The sequence below is a fragment of the Ochotona curzoniae genome, unplaced genomic scaffold, assembly GCF_017591425.1.
Source record: "Ochotona curzoniae isolate NIBS_2020 unplaced genomic scaffold, NIBS_Ocur_1.0 contig_4754, whole genome shotgun sequence".
Taxonomy (NCBI): domain Eukaryota; kingdom Metazoa; phylum Chordata; class Mammalia; order Lagomorpha; family Ochotonidae; genus Ochotona; species Ochotona curzoniae.
In genome coordinates this window covers 1,075,842-1,099,854 of record NW_024466378.1, presented here as the reverse complement: position 1 = coordinate 1,099,854, position 24,013 = coordinate 1,075,842, and the positions used below count along the sequence as shown (strand labels likewise).

The following is a 24,013-nucleotide window of genomic DNA, read 5'->3' as shown; positions in this document are numbered from 1 at the left end:
CACCAATGAAGGGCTGAAGCAATTCAGCTTCTGTGTCTCCATCACATCTGTTTTTCTACTACACAGGGAAGGAAATCCCGTGACCGCGGTTCCCTGGAATAAAGGCCATCTAAATTCATTTTATGCATTTGTCTGAGGTATTCTTTCCCTGATGGCTGGTGAATCTTACAGCCACAATGGCTGGAGCTGAGCCCATCAGAAACGAGGGGCCAGGAGCTTCCTCTGGGTCTCCCAAATGGATGCAGGGTTTCAAGGATTTGGGCCATCCTCTGCTGCTTTCCCAAGCTATAAACAGGAAGCTGGAAGGGAAGTGGAACGGACAGGACACGAACCAGAACTCACATGGGATGTCGGCACCACAGGCAGAGGATTAGTGGGCTACACCTCTGTGTCAGCCTTTTGCCTAGTTATCAATCAGTTCTAAGAGACCCAACTTCTTGGTAATATCAGATTTCTCTCCGTTTGGATGTAGCATTCTTATTGTTTCCGAAGTGTTATTGTGTGTGTGTGTTCAGACCGGATGCTGTAACTGATCTTCCAGTGGGTGCCCCTGAAAATCCCTGTGCGTTTTCCTGACTGATTCGATCTTGAAGTATATTTTACAGGCATTTTCCAGTTTGCTGCACGAGTCCAGGATCTGCCTTCGGTCTTGCCTTGGGGATTACATAGACTCACCAAAAAAACCCAAACTATTAGTGCTGGAGTCAGTTGAGAGGCTAGTAAACAAGCCACTCAGCAAACAAAACAACCTAACACCGCTTTTCCACCAAATTCTAACCTGTTCCTCAAGATTTGGCCCAAATCAGCCACCGTTGGTGCATTTCTAGTTGGGAATATAATAGTGTTGCTTCTTCCTCTTCTTCTTTTTCAGATTTATTAACGTGAAAAGCAGGGTTACAGACACACCCACACAAACACTCGGAGAAAACAAGATGGAAGTCTTCCACGTGCTGGTCCACTCCCCAGTGGGCAGCTGTGTCCAGGGCTAGGCCAGTGGGAAGCCAGGAGCCAGAAACTCCATGCCAGTTTCCCACGTGGGTGCAGGGCTCCAGGCACCCACACCATCACAGGCTGTCTTGCGGCTCAGCAGAAGAGGAGCGAGGAAAGGGGGCAGACAGGACCCCACCAGAGCTCATTTAGGATGCTGGAATAATGGCAGGATAACTGGTGATTTTGGCCTTTGCCATTTCATCACCATCACAAAGCATTTGGTGGACTTTGCTCAAGTTAGCCTTCAGTGATGTTTTTCTTTTCCTCCTCCCCCTCCTATATGCATACGTATATATGCATATAAAGTCTCTTCCATGTAAGTAAGTGCAATCACAGCGTGCAGGAGCCATGCGCGAGGCTTCCTTCACTTTGTCCCTATTTGCAGATCCCTGCACGTGGTGGGTGCACAGCATTCCTCAACCGATTCAGCGAGGGCCCCCGGCGGGACGGCCGGTTCCGGATTGGAACGCGGCGCCGGACGCAGAACTGGTGTTTGGCAACGCCCGGCCGATCTCTTCTCCACGCCAGCCCTTCCTGTCCGGCCCAGCCCGCCTCCCTTGACCCCAAACTCACAGCAGCCGGGGAGGGCGGGGAGGGAGCCGGCTGCAAGCAGCGCGGGGCATGCCGGGCGCGGCCCAGGTGGGCAGGTGCCTGGGCGGGGCGTGCCGTGGTTGGCGGCGGGGCGCGGGGCGGCGGCCGCGGGGGCCGAGCACCCGGAAGAGCCGTCAGCTCTGCGGGCGCAACAGGCGGCTGGCCGGGGGCCGGAGGCGGCGGCCATCGGGCCCGGGATGGACAAGCTGAAGAAGGTGCTGAGCGGGCAGGACACCGAGGACCAGAGCGGCCTGTCCGAGGTGGGTGTGCCCGGCCCCACTCCGTCTCCGCTCCCGCGCCCCTCGCCAGCCGAGGGGTCTCCGCAGCCCGCGCGCTCCTCCCGCGCCCGTGGATGCGGCTCCTGGAGAAGCCGAGCAGGATTTCCAGGATTCCTTGGAAAGCAGCCCTGCCCCTTCTCCTTCCTCACTCCGCGGCCCGGCTCAGCGAGGACCCCCGAGCCAGGGGCGGGAGCGCGCCGGGCCGTCGCCATCCGTGTGCCCTTTTTTGTGGTGGTTGTTCTGCGCCTTCCCAGCTTGGGAAGAGGGGGCGGCGCTGGAGACCCACAAGCGGCTACGAGAGGGAGGGAGGGCTGGCGAGTAGGCCCTGGGCGGCCCCTTCGCTCCCACCAGGGACTGTCCCGGGTTGCCCTGGGCAGGGCAGAGGCCCCGAGCCGAGATGGAGAGAGAGCCGTGGTCCCGGGCCGGGCTGGGCAGGGGTGGCGGGGACCTGGGGCTTCCTGACTCGCTGGCCGCCTCGCACGCAGTGCCCGGCAGGTTTAGGTTATGGGGTGGACTCTCCTACCTGGCCGAGGGCTCTTGGCGATGTAGCCTCACAGCCGGCTCCACGACCGAGCCTCGAACCCCCTACGGACCGGGGACTGGTAACTGCGTCGCGTTTCTCTGTTGTCCGCCCTCACTGCAGACTCTCTCGAGACTGCCTGCTCAATTGTTTATTGTGTTAGGAAGGCTCTGAATCCACACGGAATCGGTGTTTCTATCTTGAATGCTTTCAGCGTTTGTTTTCTTGTCCCTCTCTGGATGTCAGAGTGGCATCTCTCTCTTTGGTGTGTTCCGCGGCCGCAGTTTTCCCGTGTAGGAGATGAGGGTGTTGAACAAGGCAGTGACAGCCGCTTGCAGCTGGAAACTTGAATTTTCGCTCTAAATGAAGTCTCTTGTTTTTCTCAGCGTGCTGCTTTCCCACTTCGGTGGCTGCTGGTTTTATTTTGTGTTTTGTTCTGCGTGCTGCTAGTGCTGCTAGCAGTCCACTCGCTCTGTGAAATCTCAACCTCAAATGTGTTCTTTGTATCTTTACCTTTTAGGGATCAAGGGTTACAAGAATGAAGTTGGACTCTTAAAAAAAAAAGTTCTATTGATTTATTTGAAAGGCCAGGGGAAGGAGATGTTCCATCTCTTGGTTCGCTCCCCAAATGCCAGCCACGGCTGGGACTGGGCTACACGGAAAGCCAGGGACCCTGACATCTGGGTCTTGCACTTGGTGGCAGCCAACCCGTGGACTTGGGGCCATCCTGTGCCATTTCCCAGGGTGTGTATCAGCGGAGAGCTGGATCAGAAACACCCTCGGAACCTGGTTCTGAACTTGCAATCCGGAATGTTGGCAGTGCCCAGCAGGTGTACTAGTTTGACTGTTTCAAAGAACTCAGATTTTTTTTTTTTAATGTATGACCTTTATTAATTGGTTAAGGCTCTTTCATTTCTGGTCTCTCATGAGCTCTTAGACTGTGCCTAAGAAAGATCTGCCACTCGGATCGTTGGCCCTTGTTACTTGGAAGCCTCACGTCCCACTGACTGCCACCAAACTTAGGAGCCACTGGTGCTTGAGAGGGAGACCGTAGGAGCCCACGTTGTGGTGTAGTTGATGCACCCCCCCCATTCTGTAACGGAATGCTGGCTCAAGCTCTGGCTGCAAAGGCGCCTGGGAAAGCAGTGGAAGATGGCCCCAGTCTGTGGGCCCCTGCCACCCACAAGGGAGACCCAGATCGAGTTGCTGGCTTCAGGTGGGCACGGCCCTGATTGTTGTGGGCATACGGGGGAATGAACCAGTAGGTGAAGATCTTCTTTCTGTATCTCTCTGCCTTTTAAATCAATAAGCGCATCATAAAGTCTTCTCTTCCTGAAGATGCTGGGGGTGGCATGGATACTGTACATTCGAACATCTTTGCGAGTCAGTGGACAGGCCCTCCAAAACGAATGGTACAGGGGCAGTTGGAAATCATACCTGCTATTTTTTTTTTTTTTTCCTTCTCTGAAGTGGAGGAGGCAGTGCAGGGCTTTAAGGTGTGGTCAGCTTGCATATGTAGTAAAGCTCTTTAGAGAAAAGTGGATGCAGCTCTGTTCTGAACTAGAGGTCCCCCTTTCTGAGAGAGGCTCGCTTTGCGTGGGTCTTGTGCAGGCTGGGAAGCGTGTTGTAGCAGCTGGCTCGTTGTCAGGACTTAGTTTTTCCTTATTAGCTTGGGCCCTGAGCCCGTCGTCTCCTGTTTTTCTGAGGTGGACTCTATGGTAGCATTCTTGTGTGGTGGGTTGCACCAGTTACCAAAGCGACTGCCTTTCCCATCTTTCGCCGTTTAAAGTCGTCATCGAGGTCGGCCTGGTTCTGTCTTCCCCGCCCCTCTCGGGTTTGCCTGGCTGTGCTGACTGTAAATAGCCGCGTGATGAGTGTTCTAATGGATACCTCGCCTACCTGAACACACCTCCCGTGGTTAGTCTCGGTGGACTCATTCCTGCAAGTGCAGGTTGTGTGTTTCTCTCAAGGATGCTGGGGACCTGGGAGGTGTGCATGCCGAGTGCCAGGAAGAGAGCCACGGTCCTTTCTCACCTTCATCTGGTGACTCTCTGAATAATTCTAAGCCTTACATTTTTGGCAAGAGCTCCTCTCCTCTCCGTATCCTGGAGTGAAAGGCACCTTTGTGTGTGTAGCTGCCGGTTGGCCAGTGAGCGCATGGCCTGCAAGTTCTATCCAGGTGTGATTGCAGCCTCTCTAATTTCTCCAACAGGGCGTGAGCACAGATTCCAGCAGCTGTGAATTTAGGGGGCCATCTTGTGTTCGCTCCATTGATTTTTCCACAGTTAGTGTGATGGAGTCCATCATGCTGGAAGTCCAGCCTCCTTCTTCCTGTGCAGGAATTTGTGGTCCCGGTTGGATGGCTTCAGCCTGGAGGACATGAAGCCAGTCCCAAGTGGCAGTTTGTGCAGTAGGAACCGGAGGCAGGCTTTGGTGGAAGTACTTCCTGTTGTCAGTGATTTGAGTTCTTATGGGGGCTGGGATCTCATTGTGCTTGGAGACCATTTAGACTTCCACATGCCAAGGTCAATTCCAATTTGCTACCCAAACCTATGGATTTCCGTCTTCAGGCCGGGACGGGGTGGGACTAGAATCTTTGTGTATCTGTTGATGTCAGGTAGTGCTCAGGGAACCGATCCAACCAGTCCTGCTGGCTGCTCTGCCGCACACAGCTCTGCTCCTCGGTTCTTGCCCCAGTAGGACCAGTGGTCCTTGTCCTTGTCCTTGTTCAGCCGGTCAGTCAGAGGTGCCCTATCTGACCATCTGGGCCAGCTAAGTCTGCTAGTAGAGGCTCCCCTCAGGGCTTGTTTTGGAATCAACGGAGTTGAGGGAAGCAGACTGCTCCGTGGAGCCCAGTGGCTGGCTCATCTGTCATATCCAGCTCTGCTTCCTGCTCCGTGGCACTGTCCTTAGGTGTGCCTTCTGGCAGGGACATCGATAGCCATGAGTTTTCTGCGTGTGTGTGTGTGTGTGTGTGTGTGTGTGTGTGATGTTGCAGTATTTATGATCCCATTTCAATGTGTCACCCTATGCGGTGGGAAGGGGGCCTCTCTCTGTTGACCTAAATTCCTTTCTCCTGGGTGGAGGTCAAATCATTCCTTAGTGACACCTGCCACAGCTGGGGGAGCCCTTCTTCCCGCTCTGTGTGCTTCTGGTTGGACCGGAAGTTGGGAGACAGGGTCGAAAACAGCATCCTGAGGCAGCAGGAGCTGTCAGTCTAGTGACTCCGGAAGCTTCTGCCACCATCTGCCTTACGCCGTTGGCCACGTGAAAGTATGGCTAGCACCGCTGAGCCCAGTGTCTGATGCTGGCTGTGCTGGCCCCACGAGGGGTGCCCTGCCTTGGTCTCATCTCTCCTGGCACCTGCCTGTGTGCAGCTTGGGCCTGCCTCACAGGTGGACAGACAGACAGGGAAGGCCTCTGACACGGGGACATAAGTGTTAGGGCTCTCCTGTTTCAACGAACTTTTGCTGGGTATCGTGGCTCCCCCTGGACTTGGTTCTGATTAACCACCAGCACAGGCAAGGCAGTGACTCACTGGGATCTGCCCCACGCTTGGGGGACTTGGCTGAGGCCAGCACCCTGGGAGTACAAAATCAGCACCCAGAGTGAAGGACATGGGTGAGTCAGCTGCCGGAGGACGTGGACTTTCCCCCTGCCAGGTCCCAGGAGAGCCACTGCCACAGCCTGGCTCCCAGATGCAGGGGAGGGTGACCAGGGCTCCTAGCACCCTCAGTGCCATCCGCCACAGCCATGCTGGACGTGTCTGGGCCTTGCTGGCTGCCGTGGGGGGCTTTGGGCAACACTGGCTTGGCTGACTGGCTGCCCTGATGGAGCTGGGAGGCCCTAGGGCTGGAGGTGTTCAGACACCTGCAGGGTGAGCTCTTATCAGCTGCTTCCTTTCTGGATCTGAGCTCCCAGCTCTGATAAGAGCTGGATTCCGTGACTGCTGTGGCTCCGAGCAGGCTGCGCTGTGCATGCCCTGCCTTCTCCAGTCTGGATGAACCTGTCAGAGTTTCATTGTGTGTTTGTTGTGTCCTATGCCTGCATTGGACATCATGTGAGTGCGTAATTCTTTTTTTTTTTTTTTTTTTAATTTCAGGTCATCGAGGCGTCCTCGTTAAGCTGGAGTACCAGGCTTAAAGGCTTCATCGCCTGCTTTGCTATAGGAATTCTCTGCTCTGTCCTGGTAAGCGCTCTCTCCCTCCTCGCTTCGTTCTGCGGTGTCTTTCTCCTTCACCTATCTCCTTTTCTTGCCCTTTGCTAAAATGCGCGGATCAAGAGAGAGGAGGAGGAGGGAGGCCGCAAGCTAGAGGTTACCCAGGCTGCGTCCGAGTTCCTGGCTTTGTGGTGGGGTTGGAGGTGTTACTGGTGTCAGATGCCGTGTGCTTTGTCTTGCAGGGGACTCTTCTGCTGTGGGTGCCCGGGAAGGGACTGTCCCTCTTCGCGGTGTTCTATACCTTTGGCAATATCGCATCCATCGGGAGGTAAGCAGTGAGCAGATGGGACGGTGGGTGTGCCGTGGGCTTCAGGGAGGTGGCAGTGGAGCGGGCTGTAATCCTTCCACTAGTTTAAGCAGCAGAAAGGGTAGTTAGACCACCGGCTAGTCATATCCTACTATTTCCAAGTGTTTTATTTCCTGCTTTATCTTTGAAACACCCTTGATGTAAAGCAGGCAGTCTGGTACCACTGTGATTTTATTTATGAAGCAGCTGTGTGACAGTGGGTGAACGCTCTCCGGGTCTCCCACACGCATGCAGGGTCCCAAAGCTTTGTGCCGTCCTTGACTGCTTGCCCAGGCCACAAGCAGGGCTAGCTGGATGGGAAGTGAGTATCTGTGGTATGATCTTGGCGCATGCAAGACAAGGACTTTGAGCTGCTAGGCTACCGCACTGGGTCCAGGTGTCCCTTTTCTAAGTTGTGTGCCGAGCCTTGTCGGCTGGTTGGTTGGTTTCTGTGGGTTGGTTGTCTGGGGTCAAGGCGGCTGCAGGGGAAGGGATCACGTGGTGGGAGGACTGTGACTCAGTTTATAGCTGAGCCCTGTCCTTTGCTGGTGGGGTGGTCTGAAGCATAAGCATATGTGGGTTGTAGATGAGAATCAGGTACACAAGACTTTCCAGCAAAGGCAGGGCTTTTCACATGCCAGCTGCTGTTACTGCTGCCGTGGGTACAGGAGGTCCAGGGCGGTGACTCGGTGAGCCTTGTGTTGTCTGTCTTGCTCTGATCGCCTTGTGTGTGTTTACCTCTTAGCACCATCTTCCTCATGGGCCCGCTGAAACAGCTCAAACGCATGTTCGAGCCCACGCGTTTGATTGCCACGATCATGGTGCTGGTAAGCCCTGCTTTTTTGTTGGACTTCCCAAGTGGGAGTTTATGCTTCTGTGACACGGAATTGTTTTCCCTCGTAAACCCAAGGATCTTCTTTCTCCCTTGCTCGTGACTTACTGCTGATTCTGCAGCTGCGTGGCTGAAGGGGGCCTTGCGTGTGGGGGCAATCCCGCCCTCCCCTCTTTTCATCAAGGTACTAGCAGTTCTACGAAGGGCCTCTAGAGGGCGATACTTGCCAAGTGGGCCCATCTGATCAGGAAGCTTTCCTTGTGCTAGCCGAGCAGACTCCACGCAGAAGGCCAGTACTCATCCCCCCGGGATGGGACTCCCATGTCTGTTAGGATGGATTGCCTGTTTGTCCATCATTACTTGACACCAGGACCACACTGACTCCATTTTGTCAGTCTTCACGAAGTGGGAGGGTCTCCCTGTGGCCCGCGTCCTGTGCCCCTCCCTGACAACACAGCCTTTGTTATTGTCCCGTCTGCTTGTTCCGTTGACCCAGAGCGCGTCTCCCTTCTGTTGCCTGGGCTCGGCCATGTGACGTCAGAAGCATTCCCACCCACCTCACCAGGTTCTTGTTAGCATGATTAATATCACAAGTAGAACTTGATCAACATACTTTTTCAGTGTTAGTGTCATCTGTGTATATTTCATTTGTCCAGACAGGTAGATTCTCGAAGGTCATGGCCATGTGTGCTGTTTGTTTCCGCTTAGTGCACTGGTCAGGATACAGGACGTTGGAAAACACCGGAGCCGTAATTTATGGGTTGTTACAGTTACTGAAGCATGCCGATGAAAGACATGGCTGGCAGCTCACACACCCATTGGTTTTGGATAGTGCCACGTGTAGATGGCTTTGATAAGTCTTTTGTAGAAAGAACTTTCCAGGAAAGAAGTTAACAAAAGAATTGAGTGGCCTGTAAACTAGCGCCTGGCTTGTTGCCTAGGAGGTTAACACCTTGTTCTCGTTGCTCATTCTGCTACAAAGACGAGTGTTTGATAAGAATTAAAATGCAGGGGTTTATATCCAGAATTAAAATTATATCAAACCATTGTGTGCCATTGTCTTGGCTAGAGGAAACTAAAAAGACTTGAGCAGTACATTTACTTACCATTTATGATAACTTGGAAATAAATGTCATATTGTTGAAGTATTTGCAGAACTCACACTCTGGGACTTACAAAGTCCCAGATGACGACACAACGTGTACGTTAGTGGTTGTGAACGAAAAGGTGGAGGGATGAATGGCTGCACTGAAAATGCGATTTTATCCACTGGGCAGAAATTCAGGGAAGACTCCGAAGAAAAGCAACATCGCTCTCTCTTTAATCTATGTGATTCTCTGTTGGCGAGTTTGATTTCATGGGGATTTGTTTTTAAAAAGATTTACTTATTTGAAAGGCTGAGTGATAGAGGGAAAAGGGGAGAAGACAGATCTTCCATCTGTTGGTTTACTCCCCAGATGGCTGCCGTGGTCTGAACTGGGCCAGGCAAAGCCGGGAGCCTGGAGCTCCGTCCAGATCTTCCACATGGGAGGCGGGGGCCCAGTGCCTGCGCTGGTGTTCACTGCCCTCCCAAGTGGATTCCCAGCAGATTCCCAGTGGATTCCCAGTGGATTTCCAGCGAGCTGGGTCTGAAGCACAACAGCTGGGATTTGAAGCTGTGTTCTGACGTGGGATGCGGGTGTTGCACACGGCAGCTTGATTTGCTCGTGGAGACTGGAGCTCTTCTGCCAAGCACGGGTACTCAGTGGGTTCAGTGTTTTGAAATGAAGGATATGCTTGGTTGCTGTGATAATCAGAACTGGATAACTGAAAGCCTGTGAGAATGCTGAATATATATATATATATATATCAAGACTAAGTCTTCCCAGTCTTTATTTGTTTACTTTTTGCCCTGTCGTCGTCATCGTGACATTGAATCCTGTGTCCTTCCTCCTTTGCAGTTGTGTTTTGCGCTGACGCTGTGTTCTGCCTTTTGGGTAAGCACGTGTTTTACTCTCCCCTGCCCTTTCTCACGTTGCCTGTGGTCACATGCACGCCTCTAACCGTGTCATTTTGCTTGCAGTGGCGTAACAAGGGGCTTGCGCTCATCTTCTGCATTCTGCAGTCTTTGGCCTTGACGTGGTAAGTAATCTTTAAAGCCATCTCTTCCCACGCAAGCCTCTGACTAACGCAGCTGGGAGAGAGGACACCCACATGCCGTGGTGGGAGGCTTGGGAAAACATGGCAGCTTTGCAGCTGAGGAGTTCTCAGTGGTGCAGGTGAAGGCTTGCCAGCAGAAGGCTGTCTGCGCGGCCCACTGCCAAGAGATGGCAGTATTGGTCTTGGTGGGTCACTGGAGGGCCTGTGTGTGGTAGCTGCAGCATTTTTTGCTGGGCTTGTGGATGGCTTTCGGTGTTTCTGATATCATCAGTTCTCTTTAGTGAGCGCTAGGACGAAGCAAGTGGTGGGAACTCTGCTCAAGAGATGCTTGTGAGATGGACAGCAGTGAATGAGGGGAGGGGCCCGAGAGATCCGGACAAGAGTGGTTGGTGAGCAGCAGGTCAGGAGTGTGGCTGGAAGCACGGGCCGTGAGCCGGAGGACCCGTGCACACGTTGGAGGCCTGTGGCTTTTGGGAATTCAGGTGCAGTCTTGAAAGTTACAACTCCAGGGCCTGGCAAAGAGAGAGGGCTACGGGGGACCTTACTGTTTAAAAGTGTGATTGGCACTGCACGGATTGAATTATTTGGAAGTCAAAGTTACAGAGAGAAAGAGTGAGCGAGAGAGTGTGTCCCTCTGCTGGTTCGCTCCCCAAATGGGTACAGCTGCCAGGTCCGGAATGGGGCTGCTGCCAGCTTCCAGAAAACTCACCAGTTCTCCCGCATGGGTGGCAGAAGTCCTTGGGACCATCCCGTGCTGCCTTTTCAGGTGTGTTGGCTTTCACTGGCTGTGCCACAGCGATGGCCCTAATGATCTGGGTTTAATATCGACACACACATTTTTGCAGTAGACACTGAAAGGACCTGGTTGATGGTGAACATTTATATTTCATTTTTTGTCTTGTGGAAGAATCTGGTATCCACATACATAACATACACCCTCCCCCCCACCCCCCCCATCTTTGCTGATTTTGGAAGCACAGCTTTGAAGTTCGCCATTTCTATCGACTCGGGGGAACCGTGACTTCACTGCTGACCCTGGCATATTCTGACTATTTTCTTCTCCTCGGTGAGGCCTGCCTAGTGTCCTGTCTGACCTGTAAGAGCTGATGTTTCCTGTCTGCCCTGGCTGAGCTGGCAGTGGCTCGCCAAGATACCCTGGGCTTGGGCCTTTCTGCCCTGGCTGAGCTGGCAGTGGCTCGCCAAGGTACCGTGGGCTTGGGCCTTTCTGCCCTGGCTGAGCTGGCAGTGGCTCACCAAGGTACCGTGGGCTTGGGCCTTTCTGCCCTGGCTGAGCTGGCAGTGGCTCACCAAGGTACCCTGGGCTTGGGCCTTTCTGCCCTGGCTGAGCTGGCAGTGGCTCGCCAAGGTACCCTGGGCTTGGGCCTTTGAATCATCGTAGCTCTGATGGGTTTTTCAGTCCTGGAGTACCTGCTGGTGCTTTCCCACTACTTTTCTGTCCTCTTTTACAAAGTCATAGGATCGGAGCAGAAAATTAATCCACAGGAGGAGAAGCTAAATCTGCTGAGGGTTTGTAAACGGGTGTGTTCTTTCAGAATAGGGCTCCTGTGCCATCTGGATACCTGGCAGCCAGGAAGGTGATTGCTACTGGCTTTTTTGGTTAAGGCCCTGGTTATCTCACAGAGGTCTTTTTTGCCTTTCTGTTGTGGCCACCCAGCTGCATACACGGCGTGTGTGTGTGTGTGTGTGTGTGTGTGTGTGTGTGTGTGTATTACACCCCAGGCCCAGGACAGGGAGAGTCTGGACAGGTCATTACTGATGCTCTGACGGCTCGGGGGTTGCCGGGTAATTCTGCGCTCCTGCCATGTGATTCAACCTTCTGTTTGTGTCTCATAGGTACAGCCTTTCCTTCATACCCTTCGCAAGGTAAGACGGCTTAGGAACGCAATTTCTGTGACCCGAGGGTGATAATGTTGGCACGGGGCCTTTTAGAAGGGTTCTGTTGTTTTGCTTATTGCTACTAAAGCCCTTTGAGGCAGAGGCAAACGTTTGTGTATGTATGTGTGTGTATAGATGAGTGGCTGAGGGTCACCCTTGCACCCACCCTGATTGTAGGAGATGAGTTTATTTTGGTGCAGAATGTCTGGAAAGCCTTACATCATTTTTTTTCTGTAATGCACACATTCCATGGGCTTCTTGATGATCCCCTGCTACGGGTGATGGTAGGGCTGGCCTGGACCATTGTCTCCTGGCGTCATCCATCTTCTGTGATGACGGCTCCTGTGTGCAGTGTGTAGCTGTGAGGTCCTCCCCCCTCCCCCCAGTGACTCTCACCTAGTGTCAGTGAAGAAGAAACAGAATCTCGGCTTCTGCTTGTTTCCCCACAGTATCGCACTTCGGGAAAGTGTCAGAAGAGCTTATAAAAGGGGAGGTAGCAAGGCAGGCCTTCCTGGGTAGCAGGGTGGCCTGGGCCTCCTCAGAGGCCTTTTCCTGCTGGACCTCCTCCCTACGTAGGCACTTTTCATAGTGGGCCTCTCCGAGTCGCTTTGCCTCTGACGCTGTCTAATGCAGCCACGTGATTTCAGTTCTCTGTCGTGACCTGTTAACTTGAAGCCTGTGTGAGCTGGGCAGAGGGGTGATCCACTGTATTCCTGCTGCTTTCCAAGTCGCCTGCTGGCAGTGGCTGATGGGGTGGGTTGTGAGCAAACTCCTCATGTTAAAGGTGTGCTAAAGCTCGGTGCCTTCATGGACGGCCCTGGGGGGCTAGATGGAAGAATTTCAAGATGGCAATGTCAGGGCATGGTTCCAAATGCAGACCTCTCGAAGGCTGGGCCCAGCACTCACCCACGCTCCTGGGCTTGCCTGAGTTCAGACCCTTCGAAGGCTCTCAGCGCTCACCCACGCTCCTGGGCTCGCCTGGGTTCAGACCCTTCGAAGGCTGGGCCCAGCACTCACCCACGCACCTGGACTCACCTGGGTTCAGACCCTTTGAAGGCTGGGCCCAGCACTCACCCACGCACCTGGGCTCGCCTGGGTCTGTTCTTCAGGGTCACAGGCATACTCTGGATCAGCTTGTGCAGGGTTTCCAGATGAAGGACTGGGCCTGGGAGCTTCAAGGACTCAGCTCATGGCAGTTTCCCCTAGCAAGGAGGGAGCGTGGTGCTGGGTCCTGCAGTGCTGTCCAGTGTTTCTTTTTCTTTCTTTCTTTTTTTTTTTTAAAGATTTATTTATTTTTATTACAAAGTCAGATGTACAGAGAGGAGGAGAGACAGAGAGGAAGATCTTCCGTCCAATGATTCACTCCCCAAGTGAGCGCAACGGCCAATGCTATGCCGATCCGAAGCCAGGATCCAGGAACTTCTTCTGGGTATCCCACACGGGTGCAGGGTCCCAAGGCTTTGGGCCGCCCTCGATTGCTTTCCCAGGCCACAGGCAGGGAGCTGGATGGGAAGTGGGGCCACCGGGATTAGAACCAGCGCCCATATGGATTCCGGTGTGTTCAAGGCGAGGACTTTAGCCGCTAGGCCACGCCTAGCGGGCCCTGTCCAGTGTTTCTTACTGCATTCCACAGCAGTGTGTTGATGCGGCAGGAAAGAGCTCTCTGGGGTAATAGTTTTGGGTAAATCACGTGGGTTCCTTGTGGCCTGGCTTTCCCCACCCTTCAATCTGTTGTGTATTGTGAGCCGCCACAGGGAGCACTTCTCTGCCACCAGAACATCTTGTCTACAGTGCAGAGTGGATCTCAGGCAGTGCACCCTACGGTCACATTGTGTTACAGCAAAGTGCCTGCTTACAAAGGCATGTTGGCTCACCTCTCCTTGCCTCATTTCACTCCCAGTGTCTTCAGTCCCAGAAGGGGAGGTGGTGGTACAGGAGGTGGTGGCGGTGGTGATGGTGGCCGTGGTAGAGGTGGTGGCAGTGGTGATGGTGGTGATGGTGGAGGTGGTGGTGATGGTGGAGGTGGTGGCGGTGGTGATGGTGGTGGAGGTGGTGTTGATGGTAGAGGCGGTGGTGGTGGTGGAGGTGGTGGAGGAGGAGGTGGTGGCCGTGGTAGAGGTGGTGGCAGTGGTGATGGTGGTGGAGGTGGTGGTGGTGATGGTGGTGGCGGCGGTGATGGAGGTGGTGGTGATGGTGGGGTGGTGATGGTGGTGGAGGTGGTGGTGATGGTGGTGGAGGTGGTGGTGATGGTGGAGGTGGTGGAGGGTGGTGGTGATGGTGGAGTTGGCGCTGGTGGAGGTGGTGGTGGGTGGTGTGTGTAGGGGAGAGTGGTATGGGTCGGGAGGAGGCTTGCTGGCACTGAGGAGTAGCTGTGAAGGCTGCCAAGGCCTTGTGCCCCCTGCACTGACTTCTAAGGAGTAGATGCCCAGTGCCCAGCGCCTGCAGAGAAGCTCCTGATGGACATACCTTTAAGGCTGCCTCCGCTTGGTTGGAATGACGGAAGCCTCTCCGGAGGATTTGGCTTCAGGCTTTCAGTGTGTTCTGTGATTGTGGCTGATGGGAAATGTGACCATCCCGACCAATTTTCTGTTGCTGGCAATCTTTCTTGCTTTTCTGCTGACGGTGATAATGGCTGTCATTTATGACACATTTATTCTCACACCGGGTCTGTAGTGTGGGGGGCTGTCCCCTTTTAAAGAGGAAGCAGCTGAAACTCCTGGACCAGTGAGCTGTCCAGGAGAATCCTGCTAAGGAGTGTCGAAGCTGCAATTGGCTGCTCCAGCAGGTCTGACCTCGCCATCAAGCAGGTTTCCGCCCTGCGAGGTGGTCTGCAGACTCCAGGGGAGGGTCTTTGCTTGACACAGGACCATTGTCGGAGGGATGGGGTCCCACTCACCTCTGTGTCTTTTCCTCCCTAGAGATGCGGTGAAGAAGTGTTTCACTGTGTGTCTTGCGTGACACTGCCACTTCTGCAGAACGTGGGAAGGCTCTAGGGAGCAGCAGCTGGCGGGCGGCTGTAGGAATACCTCCTCCACTGTGTGTTACAGACGCGTGCCTTCACCTCGCAGCCGTGCTGCGGCCTGCAGCTTGGACATGGGAGGGTTGGTTTTGGGAGCAGCAGTGCCTTGCCCAAGCCCCGCTGCCTGTGGCACGGCCCGAGAGGTGGGTTCTGTGGCTCACGGAGTCGAAGCTTGCTCACGGCACCTGTGTCCTCCTTGGATGGTGTCCCATGGACTTCTCATCAACAAAGCCTTGTTCGCAGCGGCAGCACCTGAGGGCGACGATGGGACAACCCTGCCGGGGGTCACGGGATGTGAAAGCGAGAGGCACAGCTTGGGGGTCAGCAGGGACTTTGTCAACATGACAGCTGTCTCCGGTGCCACACGCAACGTGGTCCTGCTTCTGCTCTGTGTGTGAGAGCAAGTCATTCCGCTCCGTGTCAGCCCGGGGGAACTGGCCGTGGAAGAAAGCAGAATTTTTTTTTATTTTTTCATCTGAACATTGCCATTCTTGCTGTTTCCACTCTACACCGGCCTGCGTGGTCCATTTCCCAGCATTCCGCACAGGCTCCCCAGCCCTGTCGGCCTCTGCCCTGCACCCGGTCGGTACAGAGCAAAGCGCAGCAGAAAAGCATGGCTGGTTCCTGGTGGACAGGACATTGAGGAGAGGCGCAGAACCTCGCTGCTTTGTGCGGGTTATCGTCCCCTCGCTGTTTGCAAATGTTTGCTGTTAAGTGGCTGTTTATTTTCTGTTCTCTCTGGAGCGGGGCCAGGGGACCGTGGGCAGGGACAGGCTCCTTCTGGGCAGCCAACAGGAAGTAGCTACCTGAGCGGTGACCTTTACCCCGGCCCAGCCGTCACACGGGGAGGACACCGTGGACCGCAGCTGGTTCTGTCCCAGCCTGGTGCCTACCCACGTGCAAAGTGTGTATCTGCGAGGTGGCAGGCGTTGTTATCCCACTGTGCGGTCAGGAGCATCGAGGCCCAGGTTGGTGTCTGAACCCGCAGCTGCACAGAGCGGAGCCAAGCTGCTGCCCCGGCTTCAGGCTCCAGGACTCACTGTTGGCCCCGTGTTTCTGCTTGTGCCTTCTCTAACGATCCACCCAGGCCTGTGCCTTTCTGGTTCTGCTCTCTGAGTCACTGGTGACATCTACCTGACTCTCCCAACCTGTCTCCCCTTCTAGAAGCTTCCTTCTGGGTCCGTAGGCTGTTGTTGGTCCCTTGTTTGTCCTTGCAGTGCCTCTTTGCCCCAGAGCAAAGTTAGGGACTTTGTTAGGGACTCTGCTAGGGACTTAGCTTGATCAGCCGGGGTCCCTGACTCTCGGGGTCACCGTAACCCTAAGTCCCTCTGCTTTGTCTCTGTGCTCTACCCTGGGCCAGCTGGTCTGCTCGGGCATCTCCAAACCATGGGCACTGGCTCCCTGATGTTTTGTGTGTGTGTGTGTGTGTGGCCCTTGATCCATCATGGCCAAGAACTCAGACTGGCTGCTTTTCTTGCGAGCAGGCGAGATCTGCTGGCCCGGTGGGGACCAGTCGTCCCAAGCCCTGTTTAGGCTGTGCGGGTGCTGGCTGAGCTTCCTAACCCTCACTCAGCCAGGGAGGAGCGTCTTTTGCTGCCCTGTGGCTTCTGTGGGATTCTCTGGCACCAGCTCAGGCCTACAGGGCTGTGGGGTCAGGAATATACGATGCAAGTCAGTGCTGCCGGTTCCCCTCTGGAGTGGCTGAGAGGCCAGGCTGGTCACTAGGGGCTCCAGGCAGCCCGGAGTAATGCTGAGCCCCATGCCCCTGTCCGTGGCTGGACTTGGCTCTGGAGGACATGAATGAGACTGGGGTACCTTGTAATATTGCTAGGGTCATGTTCAATAAGCTCTGTAAGCTTTGGTTCCTCAGTTTTGCCTCTAAGATTCTTGCACAGTGACAGTGAACCAGGTGCTGTGTGCTTGGCATGGAACAAAGCATAGTCTCGTATGGGGAAGGTGTTGCTTCATCCCAGAAGTACGTGGTGACCCTTGAACTTGACGGATGAACATCTCTGACTATCGGTCTGTCTCACAAATATTTGTCTAGTACCCATTCATCTGGCGCTCTGGACAAGGTCGGATATCATCTCATTTAAAATTTGGGGTTAAAATTGTAGAGGAGCTTGCAGGTCAGGGACTGTTCCAGCTGTCCCCAGCAGAGGGCGCCAGAGGAGCCTTGGCAGGACGTGCTGATGGAAGGCTTGCTGTTTGCTCCCATCCTGGCCTGGGGTCCCCAGCTCCGACAGCTCCAGTCAGGACACCCACAGGATGCTCTAGACTCCTGATGTTTTCCTGCAGTTGCCTTAGCCTCTGGTGGCTTCATATAGACTGTGGGAGGAGGGAGAGGCCATTTCACATCTGAAACCTGTTACCTAGCAACAACACAGCGTCTGTAATCTAGTGGGCGGGACAGAGGCAGAGAATGTGGCTTGCGCAGTGTTAGGTTCCCCTGTGCCCCTGCCTCCACCTTGACCGCTGCCGGCTGGATGGAGGAGTGGTCAGTGCACTTAACCAAGGAAAGGAACCAGGGCTGTTGGCCCTGTAAGCCTTGCACGGGAAGAACGCTACCCCCAGTGCAGGAGGGCCGCCTGCCAGGCTCCCTGGCATCTGTTGCCAGGCGGTGGGCCTGTACTCTAACTCACCAGCCCCCTCCACCCTCTCCCAAGCTGAACTGCTCTAGAATATGCTCGGGAGAGCCCTGGCTTCGCCTGCCTTTGTATGGCCGCCGGTCTCAATCTAGTTTTACAAGCCTTGTGGCAGGGAAGGGTGAAACGCCACTCCAGTTGGCATCCCCGCTGGGTGGGCTGTCTCAGTGCTGGGACATCCGTCCCCCAGCCTGCTACAATGGCAGGATTGTGTGCCGAGGGTCACCTCCCTTGTAGTCACTGCATGCTCCCGCAGGCAAAAATAATTGTCACCAGGTACCTTCCAAGTAAAATCACATGTTAGCAATACCATTGCAAGTACCGGAAGTGGGCTGCCCCTGGAAAAGGTGGGAAGGCATTGGCGGTTTGGCTTCTGTTTTTGATGCCCTCTGTCGGGGACAGGCGGTGCGCTGGGAGTGGAGGAGTGGGCCACAGCACTGTGGCCAGGATGGTCGCCCCCCAGGCTGGCCCAGGCCTCCCCAGCTCCCTGCTCCCACACAGCCTGACAAGAGCCAGCTGTAGGATCACAACTGCCTTTAATGTCACAGCTGGGCCTGAAGCCTCATGTTCAGCAAACAAGCAAAAAAAAATCAGTGTTCAAAAAAATAAGTGAAGCAACTTTGCTAGATTTGGGGGGCAAAGTTTTTGAAAGAACCCATGAGTGCTTTTGTAAGCTTTGTAGTTTATTTTTTTAGGCAGCGTTTCCAACCACCTCTCAGGCCTTTGCCTGGAGTTACCTACAGTCTTTTGTTTATGTAGCTCTTGATGTCAAAAAACTTGAAGCCTGGATATTTTAGAAGGCCAGGAGGTGAGATGATGTGGCTTGAAAGTGTCTCTTAATGACCAGTCTTCAGAGATGTGCAGTTGGCCAGGTAGCCAGGACGGTGCGGGGCCAGGGGTTACTTGGTCACTGTCAGTAGGGTCCCTTGTTCTAGCGCAGTGGTGGAGGAGGCACCGTGCATGGCTCCTGCCTCACCTGGCTGCTGGAGTACCTTTCCTGGAGGAGCTGGGGAAGTGCTGAGGGGTAAAGATGGACCGACAGGATGGCTTTCTGTGGGCCGGATGAGCTAAAGCCAGGTGAAGGTTTGCGGTTTTAAAACGAAAGATCCATCTGCAGCATTGTAATGAACAATGACGCGCACATTCACAGTGAAGTCATGCTCCTGCAGGGAGCCAACAGCCACAAGAAGCAAGAACTAAATCAGAGGCACTTGCAGTCCCTGATGGGAAGGGTCTGGCAGGTGCCTGGACCTCACACCTTGCATGGCAGCCGTCAGCGTGCGGCCGAGGCGGGTGCCTGGACCCCACACCTTGCACAGCAGCCGTCAGCGTGCGGCCGAGGCAGGTGCCTGGGTACAGGCGTCTCTCTGCCTACCAGATGTCCACAGCACTGTGTTCTGAGTGTGACCGTGTGTGTCTCTGAAAGCAGGATTGGTTTAGTTTGTGTTGTGTGGTGTCTTGGCTATGAAAACGGATAGTCTTACTGCTTTGCCATGTGTTTGCTTGGATCCCGGAAGGACCAAAAAAAAAAAAAATTGCTCTTAACCCAAATCTTTGCCATATGTTATTTGGTGATGACGGCCTGGAGTGGGGTTGTCGCACAGCCTGCGGGGAGTTTACACGCCTTCGGAATACTCTCTTCTCACAGGGTGAGCATTGAAAACACTTTGTTAAAACATGAATCCATTTTTCTAATTGCAGACATACTCGTGGCTAATTTTGAATGCTACCAATTACGTAACTGAATTTTTATATCTAAAAATATATTCTTGAGTATGATTTTTTTTGTAACTCGAGGATCTATTTCATATAATAAATGCCGTTTTCCTTTTACTAACGTTTCCCAAAGAACTCTGCCTGATTACTAAACCGCCCCGCCCCAATCACAATGATCAATTTGCTTCTTTTCTTCTCCAATAAATGTTAGTGGTATGATCTTTAATAAACACAGTGTCATTTCTTATTCCTGTCTCGTTCCGAAAGTCACGAAGCTATGTGAAGGTTGTATGACTGAGCAGACTGTATTCTTCATTTGAATTGTCAGTCGATGGGCAGTAAAGGATGGGTATGTAGTCCTGTCTTTGAAATGACATGGGTCTAAGTGGCTGTAGGAATGGTTTTGAATGCTTTTTGCCAGGTAAGGAGTTACCCTTAGGCTATTTTTGAGTATTTCTACACCCTAGCTGGTGTAACTGCTCTGTGTGATTCCATTGCTATTCAAGTGGTTTCTATTAACCCGGTCCTCCAGTATCTGTAAAGCTTTGTACTGAGGTCCCACCTCTTACTGCTGATATTGGTAATTTGAGTCGTCTTTTTTTTGGACCTTGACTAGTGTAACTAAAAGATTTTATCAGTATTTTGTAGTCTTTTTTGTTTGTTGTTTTTAAAAGATATTTATTGAAGGAGTTACAGGGAAGCGCACACAGAAAGATCTTGCCTCTGCTGCTTCGTTCCTAAAGGACTGCCATGAGGCCATGCGGGTGGCAGGCACCCACGCACGTGAACCAGCCCTCCCAGGTGGGCAACAGGCACCCACCAAACACATGAGCCAACCCTCCCAGGTGGGCGACAGGCACCCACACATGTGAGCCAGCCCTCCCAGGTGGGTGACAGGCACCCACGCACGTGAGCCAGCCCTCCCAGGTGGGCGACAGGCTCCCACGCACGTGAGCCAGCCCTCCCAGGTGGGCGACAGGCACCCACACATGTGAGCCAGCCCTCCCAGGTGGGCGACGGGCTCCCACCAAACACGTGAGCCAGCCCTGCCAGGTGGGCAACAGGCATCCACCAAACAGATGAGCCAGCCCTGCCAGGTGGGCGACAGGCTCCCACCAAACACGTGAGCTAGCCCTCCCAGGTGGGCAACAGGCACCCACATGTGAGCCATATGCTGGTTTCTCGGATGCGTTAGTAGGTAGCTGGACCTTAAGGAGCTGCCAGCACAAGATCCTGGCAACCAAATGGGATGGCGACCCTGCAGGTGTTCTGCCTGACAGAGGCTCCAGTTGATCTTTGCGAAGAGAACCCAGGTAAGGTTGGGTGAGAACGTGTGTTCTACGTGAGAACACAGTAGAATGAAGGAAGACGGATCAGTGGAAAACAAGAACATGGAGTATATACTGTAGTGGTGTAAGTTTTTTAAAAGGTCAAATAAGTATAGATTTAAAGATGTCTTCCTCCCTGACATGATGGGACGTGATTGGCCTGTAGGGTCAGTGACAGCTCTGGGACGGACTGAGGAAAGTGGCCGAGGGGACCACAGGGGCCGCGCCTGTGGCCGTGGAGCTTACCAACTTTCCCTGGCATGTGGCAAGTCATACTGTGTTTTTTGTTGGTGTGCTTTTCCAATATGTTTTACAATAAAAGAATTACTACGGGTTGTCTATTGTGCAGCTTATTTTTCTCTCTGTATTATTTTCTTCCCTTGTTTTCAAAAATATTTTTAAATTTATCATTTTTTAAAAATGATGATTATCTGGTTGATCAAGTTGGGAAGGGTCAAGGTTTAGGGAAAATTGAGTGAATTCATTGCTTCCAAATTCGCCATTTCTTCTTGTTGTTCCTGTGGGAAGGGGAGAGACAAAGGGGGAAACCACTCACGACTTTGCACACGGCCCAGTACCGGGGATGAGGAACCGCCACCTCGTATCAACCCAGAGTCTCAATGTGTACGTATTCCAAAGGTTCTGTCCAGGTGGTTTGGTTCTGAAATGCTTCCTATTTCACCTATCCAAGCGTGATGTCACCCTCTGCAAGTCCATTGGCTCCATTCACTGACATTTTTTGCTGTCATTGTTTGGGGAGTTGTCCAGTTCTGTTCTTCTGCTACAGCACCAAATGTGCTGCCTTATTCTCTTTCTACAACAGGGCCTGTATCCACTGCTCCACCTTTTTCATTAAGTAGGGCATGTTCTTGCAGGCAAATCCAAGTAGCTGGGCCAGGTGTCCCAAGCATCACCGAATCCCACCCCCTCCCCGTTGGGGCTCACGAACTTGGCATCCACTTACTAGGTAGGCCCCAGGGCCAGGGACGGGAGACCCAAGCCCTGCCAGATTCCCCACCACAGGGTTCATGAAACCAATCCTTATACATGTTTTGAGGCTTTCTTCATGGCCCAGGATCTCGGTGTGGCTGTAAAGTGCCTTCAGAGGCGCGTGCACTCTGCAGCCGTTGGGTGGAGCATGCTGGTGTCTGTCCGTGGGGTCGGACTGCTTGACATAGAATGTTCGTGGTTGAAGTTGGCCAGTTTTCCGTGTCAGCTGCTGAGTGTCAATTGCAATTTGGATGAATTATTTCCACACCCTGTTTTCTCAGTTTCATCCTATGTGCTCTGGAGTAGTGCAATGGACTCCAGCTAACATCTGGTGTGGTGGCAGGTGTGCCACATGGGGATAGGAGACGGCTGTACTTTATTTCTTCCAGGGACAGGCAGGAAGGCTTTCCAAGCAGGTTCAAAACTGGCTTGAGAGGGAGAGAAAGGATTGAGGTTCCTGTGGGGGCAGTTTTCATGACTCCGACCTCCTGATTTTCTGGTGGAGAGAGCCTCCCAGCTTGACGCTTGTCCAGTGTGGGGCGGAGGGAGAAGAAAGTAGCGGAGGCTTCAGAGATGCCAGTAGTCACACTTTATTATTATTTTTTATTTCTTTTTTTAAAAAAAGATTTATTTTCTTTTTATTGGAAAGGCGGATATACAGAGAGGAGGAGAGACAGAGAGGAAGATCTTCCATCTGATGGTTTACTCCCCAAGCAGCTGCAATGGCTGGAGCTGAACCAATCTGAAGGCAGGAACTAGGACCTTCTTCCAGATCTTCCACGCAAGTGCAGGACCCCAAGATTGTGGGCCGTCCTTGACAGCTTTCCCAGGCCACAAGCAGGGAGCTGGATGGGAAGTGGAGCTGCCGGGATTAGAACCAGTGCAGCTACTATGCTGGGCCTAGCAGTCACACTTGAGAGTGAAGTCAGGCTTGTTACCAAGAACACATGCATTTAGAATGATTTCTTCCTGATGTAGTAACAGATGTGGAATATCACAAAGTGGACCTTATCTGAAACTGATAACGTAGCAGCTTCAGTTTGCTGGCTGGATCCCAGGGATCGCAGCATCTTTCCACCTCTCGAATGCCCACAACAGCCAGCCCTCGGCTGGAGTGGAACTCATCCCAGGTCTCCCGTTCGGGCGGAAAGGGCCCACTTGCTTAAACCATCACTTGCTTTCTCTTTGCGTCTGTGTTGGCAGAAAGTGGAATTACGAGTTGGAAATGAATTGGTAAACTAGCCCAGTGATGCCATTTTAGAACACAGACATCTTAATGGTTAGGCCAAATGCTGCCTCCCCAGCTTTCTTTGATTAAAGTTAGCCTGGCTACCTTTTGGGCCCGGCGGCATGGCCTAGCGGCTAAAAGTGCTCGCCTTAAACGCGCCGGGATCCCACATGGGCGCTGGTTCTAGTCCTGGCAGCTCCACTTCCCATTCAGCTCCCTGCTTGTGGCCTGGGAAAGCAGTCGAGGACGGCCCAAGGCCTTGGGACCCTGCATCCGTGTGGGAGACCTGGACCAAGTTTCTGGACCCTGGCTTCTGATAGGCATAGCATCGGCCGTTGCACTCACTTGGGGAGTGAATCATTGGACGGAAGATCTTCCTCTCTGTCTCTCCTCCTCTCTGTATATCTGACTTTCCAATAAATAAATAAAATCTTAAAAAAAAGTAAAATTAGCCTGGCTACCTTTTAACTTTCAATCTATCTCTGCCTTTTTGTTTCAAATGGATTCCTTACATATAGCATATCAAGTCCTGCATTTTAAAAAAACACAAGTTGAGCCTGGTGAGATGGAGAAGTGGCTAAATCCTTGCTTTGCACACGCTGGGATTCCCTATGAGTGCCAGTTTGTGTCCTGGCGGCCTCACTTCCCATCCAGCTCCCTGCTTGTGGCCTGGGAAAGTAGTTGAGGATGGCCCAAGGCCAGGGGACCCTGCACTTACATGGGAGACCTGAAAGAGCCTCCTGGCTACGGGTCAGCTCACCTCCGCTGTGGCAGCCACTGGGAAGTGAGCTAGTGGATGGAAGATCTTTATGTCACCTTGCCTTTTCAATAAATAAATTCCTAGTAAATAAATAAATCTTAAAGATGCAGTTTAATTATTGCTGAGCTATTTTCTATTTCTTATAGCTCTTAATCATGTCTCCGTTTCTGCCTCCTTTTGGGTTGACAGTTGTGGACTATTTTAAATTATATTTTATCTTCATTATTAAAACCTCTTTGTTTTACTTTTATTAGAGTCTGTGGTCCAGTAGTTATAATATGCATTTTAAGCATATCATAATCTATCTTAAAAACTATATGTGTGTTACCAAAATTTCTGAACAGGCAATCTTCATGTCTCCATTTTGTCATTATTGAGACCATTATCACACATTTTGCTTCTATATATTATAAACTCCTTAATGTGCTATTTGGATAGCAGCACTGCAGGTGGAGGCTGAGCCACTGCACTGGTCCCGTCACTGACAAGAAAGTGATTCTGGAGGTCCCGGGACAGGGCGTCTCATGCCCGGATCCCATACGCCCGCCATCATGGGCATATGGTGAACTGGGCTTG

The 24,013-nt window shown here is 52.9% G+C and overlaps 1 protein-coding gene across 1 annotated transcript; it reads left to right on the top strand.

The window, feature by feature from the left end:
• The first annotated feature begins 1,711 nt into the window (after positions 1 to 1,711).
• On the top strand, positions 1,712 to 16,478 carry SFT2D2 (SFT2 domain containing 2). The gene is made up of 8 exons (XM_040987545.1): positions 1,712 to 1,841; positions 6,482 to 6,568; positions 6,781 to 6,866; positions 7,630 to 7,711; positions 9,657 to 9,692; positions 9,779 to 9,837; positions 11,710 to 11,739; positions 14,670 to 16,478. The coding sequence occupies exons 1-8, from the start codon at positions 1,779 to 1,781 to the stop codon at positions 14,707 to 14,709; spliced, it is 483 nt and encodes a 160-aa protein (XP_040843479.1). The 5' UTR covers positions 1,712 to 1,778; the 3' UTR covers positions 14,710 to 16,478.
• Positions 16,479 to 24,013: the final 7,535 nt, after the last annotated feature.

Excerpts from the sequence above, each read along its gene's own strand:
- SFT2D2 (XM_040987545.1), top strand. The coding sequence starts at position 1,779 with ATGGACAAGCTGAAGAAGGTGCTGAGCGGGCAGGACACCGAGGACCAG. Across the intron at positions 1,842-6,481 it reads ACCAGAGCGGCCTGTCCGAG|GTCATCGAGGCGTCCTCGTT; the intron begins GTGGGTGTGCCC and ends TTTTAATTTCAG. Across the intron at positions 11,740-14,669 it reads TCCTTCATACCCTTCGCAAG|AGATGCGGTGAAGAAGTGTT; the intron begins GTAAGACGGCTT and ends TTTCCTCCCTAG.